Genomic DNA, 23727 nt, shown 5'->3' with positions numbered 1-23727 from the left:
CCCGTTGCACATCCCAGCACACCTCCGCCGCATCTCCGCACTCGCATTCGGCACTTTTAGGAAGCTACCACCACAAAGGACTGCAATTGAGGGCCCTGTCTCAAGTTCGTGTGATAGTGCAACATAGCTACATAGATGCGCCCGACCTAGTTTCGTCCCATCTCTCACAGGACCGTGATACGCCCCGCCTACTTCACCACTACCACCACCACCGATCCCATGATCTCGTCGCATCATGGAGAACAGTAGGAACAGCGGCTCCTACGCATCGCGAGCCGTTAACCCTGCTCTGGTCAAAGTCCCAGACGCCAATCCGCAAAAGCGCAATTCCTATCGCCGCCCAGCCGATGCGCAGCCCGCAGGCGCATCCCCACCAGAGCCCGAAATGTCGACTACCGTACCCAGCAACACTGCGCGGCCTGTCGCAACTGTGCCCTTGAACGGCAACGTTACCATTGGAAGCGGACATAGGCGGCGGAACAGCAGACACATACCGCCCCCAACGACAGGCGCAATGAGCGAATCTGTGCCTGCTGCGCCAGAAGTCCCTCGTGCACCACCCTCTTCATACAGGGATCCATACGCCAAAGGCGTCAGAGTGCCTGCGCGCTCCAGCTCCGGTCGATCGCGAGACCCAGCTATCCAATTGAACCCGAGCAGACAACAAGCAACTATACAGACGGCTGCTAACAGGCTGTATGAACTGCGGTCACCTCCATACGCCCCAGTCGAACCCTTGGCAGGAACCGTCGAACGACGCGGCTCTTCGCGCAGACCCTCTGTGCCCGATCGGTCGCCTCTTCAGAAGCTAGAGGGAAAGCTAGATGACATCAGCAAAGAAGAGAGAAGAGCAAGAATTCTTGAAGCGGAACTGGCTGCTCAAGAAAAGGCTGAGGCTGAAATGCGGGAAAGACGAGCGCGAGAAGCCGCAAAGAAACAGCATGAAGCCGCGCAGAAGTTACAAGAAGCAACCCAGAAACAACGAGTTGTGTCTGTACCCATACCGGAAAAGTCCAGTGTTCCAGCTTCGAAAAACAATGGGAGGCGACAGGTCTCCATGCCGATACAGGACAAACCCATGTCCCCGCCCATGTCTCCGCCCATGAGCGACATGGAATCAGACGACGGTTATGCCTATGACCTCAGCGAGCCATGGCATCCCGAAGATGCGCAAGGTGGAGCAGTTCAATCCGCCCAACCAATAACCATGCAGAAGGCGCAAGCCATCCCCACAGGCTATCAGCAAGTACCGCACACCGACGTTGCCGTTCCACGAAGCAGCAGTCTGAAGGGCAAAGAACCGGCAGGTTCACGGGGAGCTGGTAGCTTCAGCGATCGAAGTACGCTTCCTTCGCAGAATGTACCCAGGAAGGCTGTGGCTAACCCCTCCGGACTTGGTCTGTCAGGCGTCCGGGATACTTCAACACCGTCTGACGTATCTCGTTCGGATAACAAGAGAAGCCAGGGACGAAGAGATAGCCGAGGAATTATGGCCGCACAGATGGAAATGCAGCAAGATTCTATCGACTACAAGGGAACATCACGAGATAATGACAATCAGCAACTCCCGCGCAAGATTCCTCCTGTTCCACGGACCGTTCAGATCCCACCTGTTCCTCAAACCAACCGCAAGAGTGTCATGTTCTCCGAGTCCGAGTCGGATCTAGAACAGCATGATCCTGAAGTAAAACAAAATCGCCGATTTAGCCGTCACAATGAGCCAGAGAGGACATATACCCCCGCTCCTATGCTTGAGGAATGGAGAAGTGCACCAATCGGTCTTTTGACTGCAGATGACTTGGATTTGGATGCTCCAGTCAAAGCCAACAGTGGCAACAAAGCGTGGTGGGAAGAGAGCAAAGCTTCCCGACTAAGACGTTCCAGTGGATATGCGGAGCCAACATACGATGGTTATGCTGACGACACTCCCATACCAACTGCCTTCAACCCACCACTGTACTTGAAGTGTGGACCGCTCTTACGCTACACCGGTCTCCGGAGAGATCGTAGCGTACCAGGCAGGGAACGTGAAATTTGGCGAGGCAGCATCATGATCGTAACTGTTGATGCATCTTCTTCGTATTCTAAGCCACCGACATTAAGATTGTTCAAGCAGCCAATGGACATACTTCCTCCTCCACCAGAAGAGATCAGTCAGGACCAGTTGGACCCATCCTATGTCGATCCCATCGAAGGCCAGATCAAAGTGTCACGTACTGGCAAGACGTTGTACGTCAAGCCGGTAGATGAACTCGCAGAGAATGAGGACTTGTCGCGAGTCGAAGACGACACTGGCTTGTTTTCTCAAACCCGGAGCACAAGCAATGGATCGAGTGCTAAGTCTACCCGTATTCACAAGAAGGATGGCGAGAAGCTGGGCAAAGTTCGCGATTTTCCTGGTGTTCGCCTGTACGCTGAGCGAGGTGTGACCTTCTGGCGCTTCAATATCGAAGTCGAACTTGGCAGTAGCCAAACACGCATCGCATACAAGATCAATCAAGGCCCCGCCATCGGCTTCTGGGTCCCAGCTAAAGGAGAATCCATGAACATCATGTTTCACAGCTGCAACGGATTCTCGGCCACCGTTGATTCAAATGAATTCTCCGGTCCAGATCCGCTATGGCGCGATGTGCTGAACACCCATCAGACCCGCCCATTCCATGTAATGATCGGTGGAGGTGACCAGATCTACAACGATGCTGCAATGAGGGAGACGACCTTATTCAGGCAGTGGACCGAAAACAGAAATCCTATGCACAAGCACCACCAGCCATTCTCCGAGGAGATGCAAAACGAGCTTGAGCAGTTCTACCTCGACCGATATGCGATGTGGTTCTCGCAGGGTTTATTCGGTATGGCTAATTCACAGATCCCGATGGTGAATATTTGGGACGACCACGACATCATCGACGGCTTCGGATCATATCCCCACCACTTCATGCAAACGCCAGTGTTCACGGGTGTTGGTGCTATCGCTTTCAAGTATTACATGCTCTTCCAACATCAATCAGTACCCGCAGAAACCGACAAGACCGAACCGTCATGGCTACTTGGAAAGAGCCCAGGCCCATACATCAAAGAGCGCTCTCGAAGCGTCTTCATGCAGCTTGGTCGGCAGGTAGCATTCCTCGGTCTCGACTGCCGTACGGAGCGACAACGGGACGAGATCCTCACCGAAGATTCCTACGACATTATCTTTGACCGTCTAGAAGACGAGATTATCAAGGGTGAGACCAAGCACTTGATCGTGCTTCTTGGTGTACCTATCGCCTACCCTCGCCTGAACTTCCTCGAGAACATACTCACGAGCAGGCTTATGGATCCTCTTAAGGCTCTTGGTCGTGCGGGGATGTTGGGCAACTTTGTCAACAAGTTCGATGGAGGTGTAGAGATCTTGGACGACCTAGACGACCATTGGACAGCCAAGCACCACAAAGAAGAGCGCAACTGGTTCATAAAGGAGCTACAACACATTGCTTCGACCAAATCTGTACGCGTTACCATACTTGGTGGTGACGTCCATCTAGCAGCTGTTGGTCAATTCTACAGCAACAAGAAGTTGAATGTTCCCAAGGACAAGGATCACAGATACATGCCGAACGTGGTATCTTCAGCCATAGTCAACACACCGCCTCCAGACGTGATGGCAGATATCATCAACAAGCGCAACAAGATACATCACCTCGATTCGGAAACAGATGAAGACATGATACCCCTGTTCACTCATGGCGTCGACGGCAAGAAGAGAAACAACACTCATCTGCTGCCCCACCGGAATTGGTGCAGCATTCGAGAGTATAAGCCAGGCTCTTCGCCGCTAGGGACACCATCACCACCCTCGACTCCGAAGAATGGACCGAGTATGGGAAGATCGATGTCAGACTTTGCACCAGGACAGCTGGTGAGAAGACTGAGTGGCCAGCAGCGAAGACCTTCAGCAAGAGGTCGTGGTCCGCCTCTGTCTTATCGCAATAATCCTGCATATGCTGCTGCCGATGAGGAGCAAATTGGCCACCATCAACCACAGTCGTCATTCTCGCCTGATCGATCCGAGCCAGAGAGGCCCGCTCGTTCACGACGCAACTCTTTGACATCACTCTTCCGTCGCCGTGCATCGGTTGATGCCGCCCGTCCGGACACGTCCGAGAGTGCGACACCTCCTCTAAGTCGACACAGTTTGTCGCAGGATAGACCATCCAACTTTCACCGCCGTCCGAGTGTACTCACTAAGAAGAGTGCGCAACACCACGGTCAATTCATCAATCTTGAGGGCGGTCTTGACATCTGTCTCAATGTCGAGGTATCACAGCACGACCCGGCGGGTATCACAACACCATATAGACTGCTAGTACCAGCCCTTACCTATGTCGAGCCTGAGGATGGCGTGGTCGAGAAAGAAAGAACCAAGTCCCGTGGTTTCTTTGGCGCCTTCGGTGGCAAGCGCAACGCCACGATTGGCGACGACGGAAACTCCATTTCGGGCAGCGAAAGCGGAAGTGAACTTGGGGAAATCTCGAGCGAAGATGAGGAAGAACCCCCAGAACAGAAGTACAAAGTCGGACCCCGGATAATCATGCCGGGCTTTGGGTCTGGCAAAAGGCGTAACTCTGAGTCTGCTACCACTGCTCCCGTCGTCTCCACTGGCCCTGCTGTTTCTGCTGTTCCTGCTGCCCGTGAGAACCTTCTGAGTTCAGGTTTTCATGCTAACACAGCTGCAAACATAGCTCCAACCCAGACGAATGGAGCACCTCGCAACCTCGCCCCAGAGAATTATGGACGGCGAAGCATGGATGCAGCTGCAGGCACTTCATCCAGAGCCTCTGCGTGGGAGAACGTTGCCGCAAAACGGCACGTCAGTCAACCGGTACCTCCCTCCGCTACCCAGACGACGACCCAAACGACAGTGGTGCCATCCCGCTCCGCCTCCACACGCAAGCAGCCTACCTATAACTCGTCTCACAAGTCACAAATGCCTGCGCCTTCTCCAGAGGCAACGCCAAAGGTGCAGAGAAGATCAATGGGCGGTATTTTGAACCAACATTCACACGACAAGAAATGGGAGCATGATGCTCACGTGCTTGCTCATACACCATCACAAAAGAAAGCGAAGCGCGAATCATACCCGCCACATCCAGCGATCGTCGGCGCCGGTCCGAACTCGCCTTACTCACGAGATGGAGGAGGCCTCCAAGCCAGACAAGACACAGCAGGTGGTGACTACTTCACCAGTGGTGGCCGGGACGGGAAGACTCATCCTGCCATAGCGCCCAGGCATGTCGTAGATCCGGAGTACACCGAGAAACCAGTCCAACGTGCCGACTATGCTGCACAACCACAACGAAGTGGTTACGACCGTACCTCTTCCTACCCTGCCTATCCACAACGCAACGGCAGTGCTGGTGTTGGGGCAAAGTACCTCGGCGGAGGCAGATACGATGACGAAGAAGACAGCTTCGATAGCGCTGATGAGGATGAGGAAAGCCAAAGTGGGCAAGAGCAGGAGATGAGTCAGGAAAGTTTCGTTGTACCGAAGCGCAAGAAGAAGTGGCAGATTTGGAGATAACGGGCATCAGGGATTGCTTTGGCTGGTTTTAATGCATTTGGCGTCTGGCTAGACGCGAATTGATAATGATATTATGAATGGGTACATGACTGGTTGGGCTGCGGCTCAGGGTACATAATGACGGCGTAGCGTATACCATGGTGTGCTTAGCAGGTTTGGCATAGCGAGTTTGGTTGCTTCGAAATATTCTAATATATCGTTCTGGTATTCTCTTACCTATTTCCCCTTGCCAGCACAACACTTCAGTCGCACAAGACGCTTTCGAATGCAATGAACAACATGGAGCCGGCTCTAGACCTGTTGCCCATCCTAGACCCGGAAACAGCTTCCCACAGACTAAAGAGTTGAAGCCTACGCAGGAGATGTTGGATCTCTGCGCGAGGAGCTCTATAGACTCGGCTCTCCTGCGTCTACCCATTGATATGCGCAAGGATATCTGCGAGCATGCCTTCAGTACAGGCGGGACTATCTTTCATCGGAAGAATGATTCATGCGCAAGCATGTCGTTGAGCCCGAAGGAGAAAGAGAAGGAGAGAAGGAAGGCAAAGATATCCTCAATATCGAGGACAACCACACTCTCGTTCGCAACGCTCTCAACAATGGTGGGACCACGAAGCAGAAGGTACCAACAAATACTTTCTGTTCTTCTTTCACGTCACGACAAATTTACCAGGAACTTCGCAGTGGTAATGTTGACCCAGGACGAGATATGTGGGATCGTGGCAGGTGGGTAGATAGGTAAAAAGAAACATCACCGTGCAAGGACAACCCCGCCTACAAAAAGACAACTCCTTCGCAAGTGAGCGATGCGGGAACATTTACCATGTCGCACAAAAGAGCAAAAAATGAGATGAATCTCTAGTCCTGGTGGGGCTGGGAGACATGTTAGTAAAGAAACTTGAATCAATCTATCATGGAAATCACGTACTTCGAACCCACGGCATCCGCATAACCTTAGATGAGGTCATAAGAGTCTGACGAATCTTATAAGAACGGCGCGCTACCACTGCGCCACAGGACTTTTTTGTCCCTGGACTTGTTTTTGGATTTTTGCAGAAATTGTAACCTTATAATGTGCTGTGTGTGCGATAAGACATCGAGCTTTGCTTCGGCCTAGTGATCTGAATGGTTCGACATCGCACAGATAGCAGGGGCGGGGCAATGCAAACGTCGGTGAGTGATGACACAAAGAACGCCGCTAGCTGGTGGGGTGGCTGGCGTGAGGGGGTCGGCCAACCACATCCGCTTAGATCCATCTCGCGACATCTACCACGGTGCTCTCTCTTGCAACCATCACTCCACATCTTATATAACCATCTGCCAGACGCGTAGAGTTGTCGTTCAGTCTCCCAAAGAATTCATCATTTGGTAAGCCGCTATTCCAAGCCTCTCTTATCAACCCGTAGACTTCCTTCTTCATGTGTGGCGGGCGTCCTAGGTCGTTGCTTCTTTGTGAGTATGGAGCTTGACAGCAAGATACATTCAGCCATGAACAAAAGCTATTCGCAGTCGTCAACCAGTTACCTGCTTGACGATGCGATGAATCCGGTCATGCTCCACATCGAGTCTGGATATATGCTCGTCATCCTTGGAATGGGGTCTACACCGCTTCTGAAGCTTTGCCAGCACCCAAAGACCCTGTAGCTGCATGCCTAGGTAGTGAGCTCAACAGAATGACCCAGGATCTGGAAAGAGGTATCTTCTTGTCCCAAGAGTGGAACTGACATCTCACAGAGGTACCTTCTTTTAAGGCCTGTTCCAGTATGACGATCAGAGCTAGCAGATTCACACCTGAAGTGCTCTTGGAAGCACCCCGCCGTTCGGAAGGCGTTCCTAATTCTAATGCATCAAGAGTTTTATACTCCGTCTCGACATACAGCTTCTCTGAGCATTCGAAAAAATCTGAGATCCGTGTTCTGGATTCAGCAAGCCAACAGACCAGTCTCGTCACAGATGATGCATCCTTCAGCGAACCTTCGTGGCTAGATGATGAAACCATATTACTATTGAAGTCCCATGACGATGGGACTACAAACATAGTCGTTGGATCTCCAGACAACTTCGAGAAGAGGTATGTTCGGTGCTATTATCCCGAGTGTACGCCAGCTAATAATGCTCTAGCAAACACACTGCTGGCACGATACAAGGACCAGTAAGCGACTCCAAGATCTATGCTCTTGGTGGTGGCGTCTTTGGTCTCGCTGTCGTTGGCAAAGCCAAGCCAGATGGCACACTTTTCAACCCAGAGAAGGCCGAGAAACCTCACTCATCAGGCAAGCTGTACAAGTCTGGGTTTGTTCGCCACTGGGATCATTACGTGACAGAGAATCGGAACACGATATGGCTTGGCAAGCTTCAGCAGAAGCAAATGGAAAAGTCTCATGTCTTCGAGCTTGGACATCCTCTAACGAATGCGCTGAAAGGGACGAAGCTGGAGTCACCAATCGAACCCTTTGGCGGAAAAGACCACTTCGACATATCGAAATACGGTCTCGTGTTCACATCGAAGGATCCTGATCTTAATCCCGCGACACACACGAAAACCAACATCTATGTTTCCGCATCTGACAGCTTCTGGGATGATCTCCATTCAAAAGACATACCAGAAATCCAGAAGGCTACCATCGAAGGCTTTGAAGGTGCCAGCACGTCTCCAGTTTGGTCAAATTCGCGCGGTATGATCGCGTTCCTTTCCATGAAGACTGATGGGTACGAGTCAGACAAGAACCAACCGTTCATTATCCACGATTATAAGAAACCGTCGCAAGTCACTCTGCTCTACGGTTCTGAAGATGGCAAAGGAAAGTGGGACCGAAGCCCACAGTCTATATCGTGGAGCCCCGACGACTGGCGCCTCTACTTTACCGCAGAGTCACATGGTCGTGGAAACCTGTACAGCGCCGGGCCTCCTAATCCAAGCGGAGAGAAGGAGCCTCTTCCATCGCTTCTTGTAAAGGGGGGAACGATCGGCTCTGCAAAAGTGCTCAAGAATGGCGACGTTTTCGTGACTTCGACTAGCTTGATTGAAAACTCACTATACTCACTCGTCCCTCTAAGCACTCAAAGTAGCGATACGGCTGTCTACGATCTTCCTATTGACGACAGACCGTATGATGCGGATCCTGATCATCTGACAACTAAATACATCTCTTCGAACACGCGTTCTGGGTCTATGTTTGGTCTGTCACGCCACCAGATCGATGAAATCCATTGGGACGGTGCCGCATCCGGCACCAAGGTCCATGCTTGGGTTGTAAAGCCCAGCAATTTCTCGTGCAAGAAAATTTATCCGCTCGCCTTTCTCGTTCATGGCGGACCGCAAGGTGCATGGACTGATGGGTGGAGTACGCGATGGAATCCTGCCGTATTCGCAGAGCAAGGCTACGTTGTTATTTGCCCGAACCCTACTGGAAGTATGTGAATCCAAGGTATATGCTCTACAAAGACAAAAACTGACATGATATCTTAGGCACATCTTACGGCCAGGCCTTCACAGATGCCATCCAGGGCCAGTGGGGTGGTCTGCCGTACGAAGACCTTGTGTTGGGCTTCGATTACATTAAGCAGAACGTCAATTACGTTGACACAAAACGTTCCGTTGCCCTCGGTGCCTCTTATGGCGGGTATATGATGAACTGGATTCAAGGACACCCTCTCGGCCGCGAATTCAAGGCCTTGGTGACCCACGATGGTGTCTTTAGCATGTCCGGCCAGATGGCATCTGAAGAGTTGTACTTCCCTTTCCATGATATCAAAGGCACACTCTGGAACAACCCGGAAAACTGGGCCAAGGTAAGTCATAACTGGACGAGATGCAAGTGGGACGTGTGCTGACTTCGTACCTTCACTTGTACAGTGGGACCCGTCCAGGTTCACGGAAAACTGGGCCACACCGCAGCTCGTAATCCACAGCGAATTGGATTATAGGCTAACGATCAGTGAGGGTTTGGCGGCATTCAACGTGCTGCAGTGTAAAGGAGTAGAGAGCCAGTTCTTGACGTTCCCAGATGAGAACCATTGGGTGCTGAAGCCCGAGAATGGGCTCGTTTGGCATAAAGTTGTTTTGGACTGGATCAACGAGCATGTCGGATTGGAGAAGTACACGAAGGCCCTGAAGGTGATCAAGAAGGAGTAGCGGTTTATTAGCCACCTCTTATGATATGATATGTTTCATGTTCCATGTGGACACATGATGTGAAGGTTCGTGACGAGAAGAAGCTCGCATATATACAGATTCGCCTATTTGATCATGCTTTCAAGGTACACACTATCATTTGTGTCAATGTTTGATGAGACGAAATTCTGTAGTCGTGGTTCCCGTACGCGCTGCGCTTGGAGGTAGCGCGTTGGTGCTATCGATAAGAGATCCCTGGATTATTTTCTCGGGCGGCTTGTCGCGACCAGAACTTTTCCTCACTACGCAGCCCATTACCCGCCACAACAAGGGCCACACGAGTCGCCGCCCGTCAAGTTACCGGATCTTCTTTCGCGACCCAAAAACTGACGAGAGATCGCTTGCGCCACCCCATACCCGATCGTCATCGAAGAAGAGGCGGCAACGCCTGCGGAGCTCTCAAGATGCCGAAGAAAGCTATCGACTCCCGTATACCGGCCCTTATTCGCAATGGCGCCCAGGAAAAAAAGCGTAGCTTCTTCGTAGTAGTTGGCGATCGCCAGAAAGATGTCATTGTCAATCTCTACCACATCCTTCTGAACGTGGATGTCAAGTTGAACAAGTCGGTGCTGTGGGCGTACAAGAACAAGCTACTAGGATTTTCAAGTCACCGCAAGAAGCGCGAGAAGAAGATCAAGAACGAGATCAAGCGTGGGATCCGCGATGTCGATACCGAAGACCCGTTCGAACTATTCGTCTCGACACAGAATATCCGATACGTCTACTACAAGGAAACCGAGAAGATTCTGGGTAACACATACGGCATGTGTATTCTGCAAGACTTCGAAGCGCTCACGCCGAACCTACTGGCAAGGACGATAGAGACGGTCGAAGGCGGAGGACTGGTTATATTGCTGCTAAAGGGCATGAGCAGCTTGAAGCAGCTATACACAATGTCCATGGACATTCATTCAAGATATCGGACCGAGGCTCACAGTGACGTGGTAGCGCGTTTCAATGAGCGCTTCTTGTTATCACTTGGAAAGTGCGATAGTTGCTTGGTTGTCGATGACGAGCTGAACGTGCTCCCCATCTCAGGTGGAAAGCATGTTAAGCAGCTACCGCCACCAGATGCAGAGTTGGAGGGCAAGACACCCAAGGCGAAAGAGTTGGCCGAGATCAAGGAGTCGCTAGCAGACTCGCCTCCAACTGGAGACTTAGTCAAGCTCGCGAAGACTGTAGACCAAGCGAAGGCGTTGCTGACATTCGTGGAGGCTATTGTCGAAAAGACGCTTCGAAGCACCGTAACCCTGACCGCGGCCCGTGGACGTGGAAAGTCAGCAGCTTTGGGTGTTGCAGTGGCAGCAGCAGTAGCGCATGGATACAGCAACATCTACATCACATCACCTAGCCCGGAGAACTTGAAGACTCTTTTCGAATTTATTCTCAAGGGATTCGATTCCCTAAACTATGCAGACCATCAAGACTACACCATCATGCAGTCTACACAACCGGACCAGAACAAAGCTATCGTAAGAATCGAGTTACACCGCCAACACCGGCAAGTCATCCAATATATCAGACCCGAAGATTCGCATGTCCTAGGACAAGCGGAACTCTTGGTAATTGATGAGGCTGCAGCAATTCCTCTACCGCTCGTACGGAAACTCATGGGTCCATACCTGGTTTTTATGGCCTCGACCATCAACGGATACGAGGGAACTGGTCGTTCGCTCTCTTTGAAGCTCATACAGCAACTTCGTGAGCAGTCGCGAGGCAAGGGTAGCAATGGCTCGACTTCCGTAGTAGACCGTTCGACTGGAAAGGAAACAAAGGACGCTACAGAGACATCCATGACCGGCCGATCTCTCCGAGAAATTACACTATCAGAACCTATTCGATATGCCCAAGGTGATTCTGTCGAACGGTGGATGAACGATCTTCTATGTCTCGATGCAACATTACCCCGAAGGTCGATTACCCAAGGATGCCCTCACCCGGACAAATGCCAGCTCCTTCATGTCAACCGCGATACCCTCTTCTCCTACAACCCTGCTGCCGAGAAGTTCCTTCAGAAGATGATGGCGTTGTACGTAGCTAGTCACTACAAGAACACGCCCAACGACCTCCAGCTCATGTCAGATGCACCTGCACATCAGCTCTTCGTACTCACTGGACCTACCGAGGAGAACAAGCTCCCTGAACCTCTCTGTGTCATCCAAGTAGCCCTTGAAGGCCAAATTAGCAGGGAGAGCGTGTTGAACAGCCTGAGCAGAGGACAACGCGCGGGCGGTGATCTGATCCCTTGGATCGTTTCACAGCAATTTCAAGACGAAAACTTCGCCAGTCTTTCAGGAGCTCGTATTGTGCGAATAGCAACTAACCCAGAGTATGTCAACATGGGATACGGATCAAAGGCGCTACAGCTTCTTGTTGACTTCTACGATGGCAAGCTTGCCAGCTTGTCGGAAACCGAGCCCCAAGAGGTGGAACAGATGCGAAGAGTGACAGAAGAAGATTTGGAGAATGAGTCGCTCCTGAAAGACAATGTCAAGATTCGGGAAGCTAACGAGATGCCACCGCTGTTTGCCCGGCTACAAGAGCTGAGGTCACCAAAGCTCGACTATGTTGGTGTTTCGTATGGTCTTACGTCTCAACTTCACAAGTTCTGGAAACGCGCGTCCTTCGTCCCGGTTTACCTCAGGCAAACACCGAATGATCTCACCGGAGAACATACGTGCATTATGCTGCGTTCGTTAGAGACCACTTCGTCAGACGGAAGCTGGGTTGCTGCTTTCGCTAAGGACTTCCAGAAGCGCTTCCTCTCCCTTCTGTCATACCAATTCCGGTCATTCCCCTCCATCACCTCTCTTTCAATAGAAGAGTCCGCATCAGCGGGATCTAAACTAGATGCCGACCTCGCCGCGAAACCCGTTAGCAAAGCCGAATTGGACGCTCTCTTTACGCCTTTCGACCTCAAGCGTCTAGACTCGTACGCGAATAACATGCTTGACTACCACGTCATTCTAGACATGTTGCCTCCCATCGCCACTCTCTTCTTCACTGGCCGTCTCAAGGGCCAAGTCAAACTTAGCGGTGTTCAGACTGCACTACTTCTTGCCATTGGACTGCAACGCAAAGAGTTCTCCGATGTGGAAAAGGAACTCAACCTTAACTCTAGCCAGCTGATGGCCATGTTCGTCAAGATTGTACGAAAGGCCGCCACAGCGTTCCGCGGTATAGTAGAGGGCGCCGTTGAGGAGACTATGCCCGACGCTATGGAGGTAGAAGAGAATGGCGGTGATGGCGAAGCTGCCAACGACGCCCACCGCTTCATGCCCCTTGAGAAGGATTTACAGGAGGAGCTTAGGGAAGGTGGGGATGAGTTCCTGGCCGAGGATAAGGAAAGACAAAGGAGCATGATTGATGCTTTGCCTCTGCACAAGTAAGTCTATCATAATCGACCTTGTGTCCACTTATACGCATTGCTAACCTTGCTACCCAACAGATACGAAATTGGTGCAGGAGCTGCTGACTGGGAAGAAGCCGAACGCGCTATCCAAAACGCGGCCAAGAAAGGCGGCGCAGGTAGCATGACTGTCGCTGTCAAGACAGGCGAAAAGAAGAGGAAAGTCGGCGAGGCGGTTGAGGAGGCGTACAAGGAGGCTGAGAAGTTCAAAGAAGGTGCTGCCAAGAAGAGTAAGAAGCACAAGTCTGGCAAGAAGGCTTGATTGGAGACGCGCTGTGCATGCATAATCAGGGAGTTTCTCAGGCGTATTGTTTATCTATGGGAAAATCGGTGCTGTCTGTGTATCAGTACTCAATCAACTAGTCCATGATTGATATCTCACCACAAAGGAGCCTCTTGTTTTGTAAATTGTAACCACCTTTAAATATGTGCTCTAGAGGAATGCGTTGTTAGTGTCCTATCAAGGTTGTAATCCAGAAGTCCATATATACTTTCAGGGAGCGCTTTGCCCAGATGGTGATTCACAAATACAACTCAAGTAACACGAGCTTCTTTGTGTACATTCATCAAAGCCCAGATGTCCGACCAAATGAAGCGGAACATTATGATATTACATATGCATATAAGATAGTTTAGAGGAGAGCCCATGTTGCTACCATCAATACGTTTGCTAACGAGAAACAGATTCGAAATGATTCAATCATGGGGATATCATACGCATAATCACGAACAATGTGGAAATGGAGACCGACGTATGCGCTCTCCCTCCCCAGTCCTTCCCTTTCTCCACCTTCAAGTCAAAGTCCGACTAAGGACGGACACTCCATGACACCGTGTCCCCTGATCTTACACAATGGACACCAGTCATCCCTGTTTGTAATATCTGCACCCTCGTTCTAAAAGGCGTCTTCATTTGGGCAGGCCGTAACATCGTGTCCCTCACTCTCGCACAATGCGCACCATTTATCTGGGTCAGCGATAGCTGCACCCTTGGGTGGCACGAGATCGGAGTTTGACGCGTTGAACGAAGGAGTGGGGAGAGGGGCTGTGGGCGCGCTGCCGGGTGGTTTCGATGGGCTAAGAGCAGGGGGCCGGGCGCGATCAGAGGAGACGGACAGGCCGCGGAGGCCTTCGATGACAACGTCTTTGCCGTTGCGCAGACCGTCTTCCTTGGGGTACGAACTATCTCCGCCCATAGCGGAGCAGTTCAGAATGTCGTGGCCGCCTGTTTCGCAAATTTCGCACCAGAGGAGGCTGCTGTTAGCGGAGGAGCGGCCGTCAGATTCCGGCATCGCGGAGAGCGCAGGAGGCGCATCGCGACGAGGGTGCTGAGAAGGTTCTCTCCAGTTGACAACAGTGTCTTTAGAATCTCGCTCTGACGGCTTTTCTGGTATGGCGGTGTGCTCTGACATGCCGTTGCTAATTACGCTTTCCCGTTGCTCTGCAAGGCCAAGTTGTGCTTTCAGTTTCTCCAACTCACGTTCTAGCTCTTCTTCCCGGTAGGCTTTGCGTTCCACGAGACCGCGGAGTTCCTCCTTTTCGCGCTCAAGACGTTCTGCGTTTGCTTTCGCGGTTTGGAGCTCCTCGGCATCAACAGACGAGTTTTGCCGCGACAAAGGTGAGCGCCGGTCATCTCCTCCACCAGAGCTCAATGAATGTATGATGGCCTTTAGACCACGAATCTCGTCGTCGCGTTGCTCGACTTCCCTTTGTCCTGGTGTGTGGGGCGCCTCGACCATTGCGCCAGCCCCCTTAAGAGCAGCAGCAGCCTTCTCGCGCTCACGACGGAGTTCGGATCTACCTCTCTCGACTTCTCCACGCAGGAACTCTACTTCGCCTCTGGCCTCTGCTTCGCCCCTACGCGCGTCTTCCAGGCCTTCTTCCAGCTCTTGTACAAGTTCTTCCAGTTGCTTCAATTGCATTGCTACAGTCTCGACATCTTCACTACGAGACGCATACTCGCGCAACTCTTCCTGTAGCTCCTCTACCTTCTTCTCGTAAACGCGCTCAGTTTCAGTGCTCGCTAGCTCTAGCGTGTCGATTGTGCTCCGGAAGTCGGATCGATGTGCGTCGAACTCAGATGTGAGCATAGCGATCTTATCGTTCTTCTCTCTGAGAAGTGCTCGTAGTTGCGCTACATCAGTCGGCTCACTGCTGCCATGCGCCGATGCCATATCCATTCCGTCCTCAGGTATCAGGCTCTGAATTTCTGTCAAACTCGCTTCCATCTCGCTCAGCGACGCTGCTTGCTCCTGAAGCTGCTTCTCCTTTTGTTCCAACTGCGCCTGGAGGCGCTGCACCTCTTCATTCGGAGACGAGCCTAGCCGAGAGCCCGGTCTGCGATGCTTGTAGCTGGCCATGGAATCATTGCTGGTTCGCGCTGCACCAACCGGCGTCGTCTCGTTGTCCTCGTCAATAGTATCCTGATGACCAAGACGAGAACTGCTTCGCGAGTAGGGTCGTTGGGGACCGGGTGTCCGTGGCTTTGGTGGAGGAGCAGCCCTGGGCGCAGGACTGGCATAACGAGGAGGTGCGGGACTTGCGAATCTTGGTGGCGCGCCGATTGCGCTCTTGGAGAAGCCAGAGGGTGTTAGGCCGCCGCTCCTGGCAGGGGTTGCACCAAGACTGGGCTTCTGGCGATAGGGAGATTCTGGTCTGAATGAGGGTCGTACTGCTGAGGGCACCCTCTTGGGACTGGTGGTACGGGTGCCGGGGCCGACGGATTGGGAGAACTTGGGCAGTGGCATTGATGGGGTATCCGGACTGAAGCTGGGCTTCTCCGTAGTCGAGAGGCTAAAGTTGTTGTGGTACGAGGGCGTGGTAGGCTCAGGTGCGAAGTCGGACGAGTCGGCCGAGATGCGCTTCTGTGCGCGGTGTACGGGCAGGAAGATGCCAGAGCCGGGGACGGAGGTATCGAAGTATTGTGTACTGGAGAGACATCAGTATGCGCGCACATGTCGAGCGTTGTGTATGCGTACCCGTCGACTGCGCCGTCGTTCTTGCCCCGCGCTGCATACTCGCGGTTCAGTTCTACTCCCGCGAAGACGCCCTGCTTGCCCCGAATGCTGCCAACAAACTTGACGACACCGATCATGCCGCCGGGCACATCGACCGTGTCGCCGACGTCTATGTCCTTTCCGTCTGCGCCCATCCTGTTTGATGGCGAGCCTCCAGCGCCTACTAATGCTGATAGCGATGCTTGCCGTGCGATGTTTCTGCTGGCGTTTAACGAAAGGTTGGGCGACGAGGCAGTGGGGTGGAGAGCAGGCCGCGCTCCAAGACGCCTGGGAGTGTGCGGGTACGCCATACCGGACGGCTCGTTTGACAGGGTCGACCTGTTTGGAGTGTCACAGGGCAGGCAGGACGGTGTTTGTTTTGATGAGATGGTATGGCAGGGGTTGGACTGCCAACGTAGCGGCGACTGAGGAGCATGACTTAATTAACCGATCGTTGCCCAATCCATCGCACCCCTCGCATCAGGGGAAACGTCTCTCCTTTCCCTTCGCAACCCATCCTTCCACCACACTCTTGTGTCTTGTCTTCCTCTCGCCTTTTCTGAAGCATCGTCAAAACTGTCATCAACCGTCGTACTAAACATGGTACACGACAGTAGCGTGCACATCATCCAAGTATGGGAACGGTCAAAAAGCAAGACGGTTCAATACTAATGACACCATAGTAACGGCCTTGTGCATCGACACGATGAGATTGTCATCTGCATACTCGACAATGCTACTGGCTGTCTGAAGCGTACGAGGTTTCGTAAAGTGAATTGACTTTCACATTTCAGCCACCTCATTCAACCATCCCAGCATTATATCAATGTTATTAGGATGCAAGCCATGTGTCTTCCCGCTCGAAGCCACAAAAGCATAACAATCAGATCGCGTAGTTAGTCTCCGACGCAAACCATGTCCTTGCTCGCTGACGCAAGGACGCCGAACCTTGCGCATTGAACGCGTGGGCACGTGAGGACGAGCAGGAGCGGGGAGGACAGTCAGAACTTCCGGCAGCCCCGTAATCGGGCATGATATGTGCTGAAGTCTGGACAGATGAAGATCATCAAAACAAATGCAATAGATAACAGTTTGATGTTTAGCTGCGAATGTAACAGCGCGGTCGAACGACAATAAATTTGATCATCACAAAGGCAAAAGTCACGTAGATTGCAAAACGAAGAAGATAACAGTCCCCCAAGACCGTTCTTCTGATACCTTCTTTCGCAATACCAAAGGAACGCTAAACCATGGAAAAGTCCCTACAGCATCGATGCAGATAACCGCGGAGTCGCAGGCATTCCCGACTCGCCGACCGAGCGCATTTCCCCATGTTCCACAATTGCCTCGGCTCACGCTTCGGTGATGGTCAACCGCGCCAACTACATCACCGCTCGCGCGCCCACACCATGGTTACTCCACAGACGCTTTCAACATGGCTGGCAGCGTACGACAACCAATCGACATCGCCTCGTTGGAGCGCTATGTCACCGCAAATGTACCCGAGATTAAAGTCCCCCTGGATGTGAAGCAGGTACGTCTGTTCCGGAAGAGTTGGGAACGTTTGGAAACCAGAGCTGATTGATCATGTAGTTTGGTTATGGACAGTCAAATCCAACGTATCAGCTGACCGACAAAGATGGAAAGAAATATGTTCTGAGGAAGAAGCCTCCGGGTCAACTCTTGTCAAAGGTATGACGAGGCTTTCCATTCGAGAAGCCTACCACCTCAAGCTGACTTGAAGCTATGTAGACAGCGCACAAAGTCGACCGCGAGTACAGAATTATTCACGCACTAGAGAACACAGATGTCCCTGTTCCGCGTGCACTATGTCTCTGTCAAGACCAAGCCGTCATCGGCACCGACTTTTACATTATGGACTTTCTCGATGGGCGCATCTTTGAGGATCCTGCGATTCCAGGCGTAACAGCGGAGGAGCGAACGAAGATGTATGAAGTCCTCATAACCATGTAGAAACAAAACACCATGCTAACAAGTACTCTTAGGTGGCACTCCGCAATCACCACGCTCGCGAAATTCCACCGCGTATCTCCATCATCTGTAAACCTCTCTTCATATGGCAAGAATTCTGGTTTCTACGACCGCCAGATCGCCACCTTCAACACAATCTCCCAGTCGCAAGCTTCCGCCAAAGACAAGGAGACTGGAGAACCGGTGGGAAAGATACCACACCAGGACGACATGGTGGCCTTCTTCAAGGACCCAAAGACACAGCCAAAAGACCGCTCAACCTTTGTACATGGCGACTACAAGATTGACAATGTTGTCTTTCACAAGACAGAACCCAGGGTAATTGGCATTCTGGACTGGGAAATGAGCACCATTGGGCACCCGCTATCTGATCTGAACAACGTCCTTGCGCCCTACGTGACAGCGTCGAATGAAATTGCCATGTCTATCGGACGCGCGCATAAGGGTTTTCAGCCTGGAGCTACACCCGGGTTGCCTACGCGCGAGCAACTCATCGCATGGTACTCCGAGGTCGCCGGCTGGGACCCGAGACCTGATTTCACTTGGGGCGACGCGTTTAGCACATATAGGAGTGCTATCATCATGCAAGGAATCGCGGCACGGTATGCGTTGAGACAGGCGAGTAGCGAGCAGGCGCAGACGTATGCGGCCATGATGAAGCCCTATTCGGAGATTGCATGGGGCCTTGTGCAAGAATTCAAGAGCGGGCATGAGGAGAGAGCGAAACTGTAGTCCCTGGATCTGTGTAAGCTATGTATTAGCGAATTCATCTCAAATATGCTGGAATTGTCTGAGAATAGCGTCGTCTGGGAGCTGTAAAGGTGGTCTGTTGATTCTCTGACTCTGAAGATAAAAATGGCCGGGCTCCTTTGCACTTTTCTCTACCAGATTCTTTTATCGAGATCCAAGCCTATCTTTGCCCTAGAAAATTGCCCAAAGCTGGTATCATATGGGTACAGTATCGTCCTGTAAATTTGAAAACGTCAACACATGTTCCGCAAGATGTCCTCCATGATCGTGGTGCTCTGAATGGCCAGGCGTAGAAAGGGGCCCGATGAGGCATACCCGTAAGTGTTCGCGCCTCAAACGCCCATGCGCCTTGTAATGCCCTGATTCTGCCATCTGCCGTCTGCCATGCTCTTGCCGTCGTTCGATGTACCACAGATATGCTGTGTTACTGGTCGCTTGCGTGTGTAGTCTTTTATCGTCCGATCTTGGGTACGTCCTGGTTGATGCGGTCAAGCGCCTGCGATTTGATTAGCTTTTACTTCTATCCTTTTTGGACTTGGGACTGCATACTTCAAGCATGACCACGGCGTTTCCTCGGATGACAACCATGCCGATGCGCACCTTCTCACCGCCAGCCTTCTCTTCTAGCGCCTCGTCGAGTACAATGTTCAAGTAGACCTACTCAGTGTCAGCTAAGTCTACAAGCGGTGTGGAATGGAGAAACATACATCGTATCCACGGAGGATACCCATGACCTTGCGGCTGCCATTGAGCTGGACAAGGACGCGCTTCTCGAGGTACTTTTGGAGGTTAGGATCTGGAGGTATAGGTCGGCGTTGTGAACTCACCTTCTTGAGCTCCGGCTGTGCTTGGGGCATCTTGGCGGGCTTAATTTGTTTTGAGCTTAAGTGCGGCAGTACAAGTTCCTGGTGACGGCTTCAAGTTGGTTTGCTCGTGTTGGTCGTTGGTGAACTAAAGACGCGCGTGATGTTAGCAGGAGCAGCGTTGCGCATGGTGGTGGGATAGCTCCATGGGATTTTGCGGAGGGCCCGTGCATAGGCGGCAGCCACGACATGTGCGCGCGAACGCATCTCTTCCACACTATACCCGCGGTTTCCATGTGACAGAGAGGCTTTCCGCATAACAATCCTCATGATGAAGCGATCCGGTTCTACACGCGTCGCGCGCAAGATTGGTAGCTACGATGACGACGAGTCCACCGCCGAGAGCGCCAACAACTCGCAGAGCGAAGTACAAAACCCTACAGGTCAGTCACCAATGATCGCAATTGCCAGCCTTTCTGACGTTGGGGAAACTCACAGCGAATCCCTCCAGGCCGACCTGAAAGCTGGCGACTCTGGTGGCTTTGTGCTAACTGGCCTTGTAGTCGTCAAGCGGCCAACAATTGGTAAAGCAAAGAAGCGCTCATCCATGCGGGTGTCTTTCGGCCCAGGCGAAGACGCAAATGATGGCGACGACTCGAGCGACGCAGCCGTCGTGACCCCAAAGAAAGCGAACCTCAGCCGCATAGCCCTAGAGAAGAGTGCGCAACTGCGGGCGCGTTCACCCCTCGTACCAGAAGCCGCTCGACCAACCGAATATAGCAAGGATTACATAGCAGAGCTGCGAAATTCGACGCCGTCAACACCTCAAGACTTGAACACGTCTGCCGACGACCAAGAAGAGACCCAAGCCCTCGATATCGCATCGAAATTTGGCCCTGTCGCTTCGCTCGAGGCGTCATCCGCAATCCCTACAGAAGCTGAGATTCGGGAGAAGAAGGCGCGGAGAAGACGTTTAGCCCTTGAGGAGAACGCCATAGACGATGAGGACCGCGCATGGGCATCTGACGATCAGGGAGAGGACGAGTTCAGGCAACACAGGAATGAAATCTCTCTGCGGCCGAAGGACAAGTATGCAGAGACGCGTTTGATACATGACGATGAGGATATAGCCGAGGGCTTTGACGATTTCGTTGAAGATGGCAAGATCTCGCTCGGTCGCAAGTCAGAAAGGGAAGCGCAACGAAGACGGCGTGCGGAAATGGCAGAACTTATCAATGACGCCGAAGGTGGCTCAGGAGATGATGGGACAGAGGACTCGGACGAAGAGAGAAACACCGCTTTCGCGGCAGCTCAAGCACGCGCAGGGCGATACGGCCAGAAGATCGAAGACGAAGACGACGGTACGAAGACACCTCCGCGCATCACGCCCCTGCCAGACTTGGACGAGGTCCTCGAGGGCCTCACAATCGATATGCAGGCAAAGCAGCAGAAGAAGAATTTGATCTTGCAGAAGCTGCAAGATCTCAAAGACGACAAAGTCAGGATTGAGGAGCGGAAGAAGTATCTCCAAGAGCAACTGCAGAAAACAGGCGACGAGTATGAGAAGTTACGCCAGGAGTCAGGTCTTCCTGCGCTACCGGCAAACAGTGCTGAGGGAGGCCGCTTGATCACAGAGAGGGGGTTGGACAGCTTGGGTACTACTCCATTGGCCGGAACTACACCAATAGCTGGTAGATCTGGCGATGAGTCTGATGTTGAGTAGCGTTTGTTTGAACTGGAGTTTCTAGCTCTAGCAGGGAAATGCTGGGCTACCTGTGCAGTAATATTAAGAACATCATTCATGAAAACGTCTGAATGCTCCTGTAACGCCTGATGACTGCCATGATATAATACAGAAGCCTGAAAGCTCTCCGACGATCGTGTCCGTAAACTCCCATCCATATGCAATTCCTCTTCCTCGCAGTGTGCTCTGCACAGGCGCCTAGTGCCTATATCGCACGTCTTTCTTCCTTCTCATGCTCATTTGTTCTCGTCCAACTCCTTCCACACCTTCTGTATCCTCTCCCTCTTCTCCTTAGCCGCCTCGCGATTCGCCTTTGTCTTCTCAAGTCGCAGTCCACGCAGGCACATGTTGACTTTGTATTTCGCGTCGGTGCAATTGCCCGTCACTTTCCAGAGGAAGCCCTGGTTGTGGCATTCTTCTAGCGCTGCGACGACATCTGCGCAGTCTGAAGGGTAGGTGTTAGAAAGGCCGAATAGGATTGGCAGAGGGGGTGGGGTGGCGCACTCTTTTGAACTTCTTCGGTATGTAGATGAGGATGCATCGTGGACGTGCGCGGGCTTTTTCGTTTGCGCCGATATCTGGTATGAATGCCGGAGAGTACTTTATGAAGCTGTGCTGGTGGGCCAAGTCGGAACGGGATCTTGAAGACCTCGAAGTTGCCGACGAATCGTTGAAGATCTGGTGAACTACGTCCGAGCGCGCACGCCTTCACGCGGAAGCCACTTCATATCAAAACTCTCAAGGTTCGCGTGAATTCTCTATTCTACTTGTGTCACGTTCTTTTACCCTTCGCTGGACGTCACGAGTTTCTTTCCTCTTTAGGCGTGCGTACCACGCCTTGAGTCAAGAATCTTCTTTCTCCTCCGAGTTCCCCGCAACGACCGTCGACGCTGCTCCTCCCAGGATACACATCGAAAAGTTACATCATCAATATGGCGTCTCAACAACAGTTGAAAAAGCAGCAAGGTATTTGATGGCGATGATCGCTTCTGTCGAACTCGCTGACCTGTGAACAGAGCTCCAAACCACATATCAAAACTACAAGGTCAGGAAAGATGGTACTCATGTAGAATATGCAAACTGATTATACGCCAAGAACACGCTTCAAACGATTGCCTCAAAGATTGGCGATATCGAACAAGAGACTGAAGAGCACAAGTAAGTTTGGACTATATCACAACTATGAAGCCACAATACGCCATCTTTCGCAAACCTTCTTACACCGCTTCTGCCCTGCGCCAGCCTTATATCGCTCCATGACTTGGGGTTCCTAGTGCTATTACACCGCTTTCTATCCCCATTACGACACAGGAGATACTGACAAACACCAGACTCGTCTTGGAGACGCTGCAACCACTGCCGGGAGACAGGAAATGCTTCCGCATGATCAACGGTGTCTTGACTGAGCGAACGGTCAAGGACGTTGTACCGATCCTACAGACCAATTCAGACGGTCTGAAGCAGGCACTAGAAGAGCTAGTCAAGCAGTACAAGTTGAAACAAGATGAGATGGAGAAGTGGAAGGTACGTCCGCAATGCGCTTGAATCTTGTACAGCTTTGAGCCGGGCTTCTGTCTCGAGACTACAAGACTAACTCTGCCGCTGTAGAAGAAGAACAATGTCCAAGTCGTCCAACAGCCAGGGCAATAGAAAGGTACCAGTCATGTAAGGACCCTTTGACAGGACGGGCACACTGCATACGCTGGGAACCACATAAGATGATGCAGACGAGTACAGCAGCAACGTCTCCAGTAACTGGAACTGGTGTGGACGCAGAGGGGCCCTGTCAGGGTTTTGTGTTTTTCATGGCGGAGTATACAGCCGCAATTGGGTATCTCTGTGTTCTGATTTTGCACAGCATGCCACAACAGAATAACATAGCCTCTTGACGACAAGTGAAGGCTTGCCGGTGAACAGCGTCTATATCAATCGTGTAGTATACCTCACACAATCATACGGGAGACCAAATTCCATGATTGAACCAGCCACAACAGATCCGAATGACTGGATATTCAGCTACTGTTCTTCCAATCAGATTCACATGCAACTTGAATGGCCCCACAAGCTCCCGACTACGTAAGTGCTTACCAGAGTGAAGGATCTAGGACTCCACCGTTGTCTCGGCACGTGCTCCCAAACCCAGGGGTCTCTGCAAGATGCGTTGTCCAGTCGGCTCCTACTCAAACCGACGCACTGATCTGCACCATCTCACCCATGAAATCGGACACGTAGCTTATAGGCTACCGGCAAAGTCTTCACAGAGGATGACGAACGGTCCGGGGGGTTGAGTCGTTAG

At 52.0% G+C, this 23727-nt stretch overlaps 8 protein-coding genes across 8 annotated transcripts; 5 read left to right on the top strand and 3 right to left on the bottom strand.

The window, feature by feature from the left end:
- Positions 1-235: 235 nt before the first annotated feature.
- Positions 236-5563, top strand: GT037_006778 (uncharacterized protein; the record flags this gene model as incomplete). Its single annotated transcript, XM_038931825.1, has 1 exon — positions 236-5563. The coding sequence occupies one exon, from the start codon at positions 236-238 to the stop codon at positions 5561-5563; it is 5328 nt and encodes a 1775-aa protein (XP_038785297.1).
- Positions 5564-7326: 1763 nt separating this feature from the next.
- Positions 7327-13408, top strand: GT037_006777 (n-acetyltransferas-like protein; the record flags this gene model as incomplete). Its single annotated transcript, XM_038931824.1, has 6 exons — positions 7327-7634; positions 7685-8976; positions 9033-9355; positions 9420-9661; positions 9988-13122; positions 13186-13408. The coding sequence occupies 6 exons, from the start codon at positions 7327-7329 to the stop codon at positions 13406-13408; spliced, it is 5523 nt and encodes a 1840-aa protein (XP_038785296.1).
- A 634-nt stretch (positions 13409-14042) lies between these two features.
- Positions 14043-16453, bottom strand: GT037_006776 (uncharacterized protein; the record flags this gene model as incomplete). The annotated part of the gene is made up of 2 exons (XM_038931823.1): positions 14043-16074; positions 16125-16453. The coding sequence occupies 2 exons, from the start codon at positions 16451-16453 to the stop codon at positions 14043-14045; spliced, it is 2361 nt and encodes a 786-aa protein (XP_038785295.1).
- A 1124-nt stretch (positions 16454-17577) lies between these two features.
- GT037_006775 (uncharacterized protein) lies at positions 17578-18866 on the top strand (the record flags this gene model as incomplete). Its single annotated transcript, XM_038931822.1, has 4 exons — positions 17578-17676; positions 17736-17834; positions 17895-18091; positions 18149-18866. The coding sequence occupies 4 exons, from the start codon at positions 17578-17580 to the stop codon at positions 18864-18866; spliced, it is 1113 nt and encodes a 370-aa protein (XP_038785294.1).
- Positions 18867-19335: 469 nt separating this feature from the next.
- GT037_006774 (small nuclear ribonucleoprotein g) lies at positions 19336-19741 on the bottom strand (the record flags this gene model as incomplete). Its single annotated transcript, XM_038931821.1, has 3 exons — positions 19336-19380; positions 19434-19541; positions 19592-19741. 3 exons carry the CDS (start codon positions 19739-19741, stop codon positions 19336-19338), a joined length of 303 nt encoding a protein of 100 aa, XP_038785293.1.
- Positions 19742-20018: 277 nt separating this feature from the next.
- Positions 20019-21410, top strand: GT037_006773 (uncharacterized protein; the record flags this gene model as incomplete). Its single annotated transcript, XM_038931820.1, has 1 exon — positions 20019-21410. One exon carries the CDS (start codon positions 20019-20021, stop codon positions 21408-21410), a length of 1392 nt encoding a protein of 463 aa, XP_038785292.1.
- A 257-nt stretch (positions 21411-21667) lies between these two features.
- On the bottom strand, positions 21668-21972 carry GT037_006772 (upf0287-domain-containing protein; the record flags this gene model as incomplete). Its single annotated transcript, XM_038931819.1, has 2 exons — positions 21668-21876; positions 21936-21972. The coding sequence occupies 2 exons, from the start codon at positions 21970-21972 to the stop codon at positions 21668-21670; spliced, it is 246 nt and encodes an 81-aa protein (XP_038785291.1).
- Positions 21973-22363: 391 nt separating this feature from the next.
- Positions 22364-23081, top strand: GT037_006771 (prefoldin beta-like protein; the record flags this gene model as incomplete). Its single annotated transcript, XM_038931818.1, has 5 exons — positions 22364-22397; positions 22448-22476; positions 22528-22589; positions 22763-22955; positions 23040-23081. The coding sequence occupies 5 exons, from the start codon at positions 22364-22366 to the stop codon at positions 23079-23081; spliced, it is 360 nt and encodes a 119-aa protein (XP_038785290.1).
- Between the last annotated feature and the right edge of the window lie 646 nt (positions 23082-23727).

Source organism: Alternaria burnsii (assembly GCF_013036055.1).
Source record: "Alternaria burnsii strain CBS107.38 chromosome Unknown 731, whole genome shotgun sequence".
In the NCBI taxonomy this organism is placed as follows: Eukaryota; Fungi; Ascomycota; class Dothideomycetes; order Pleosporales; family Pleosporaceae; genus Alternaria; species Alternaria burnsii.
The sequence above is the reverse complement of the archived record's forward strand: the minus strand, read 5'-3'. Positions and strand labels throughout refer to the sequence as shown.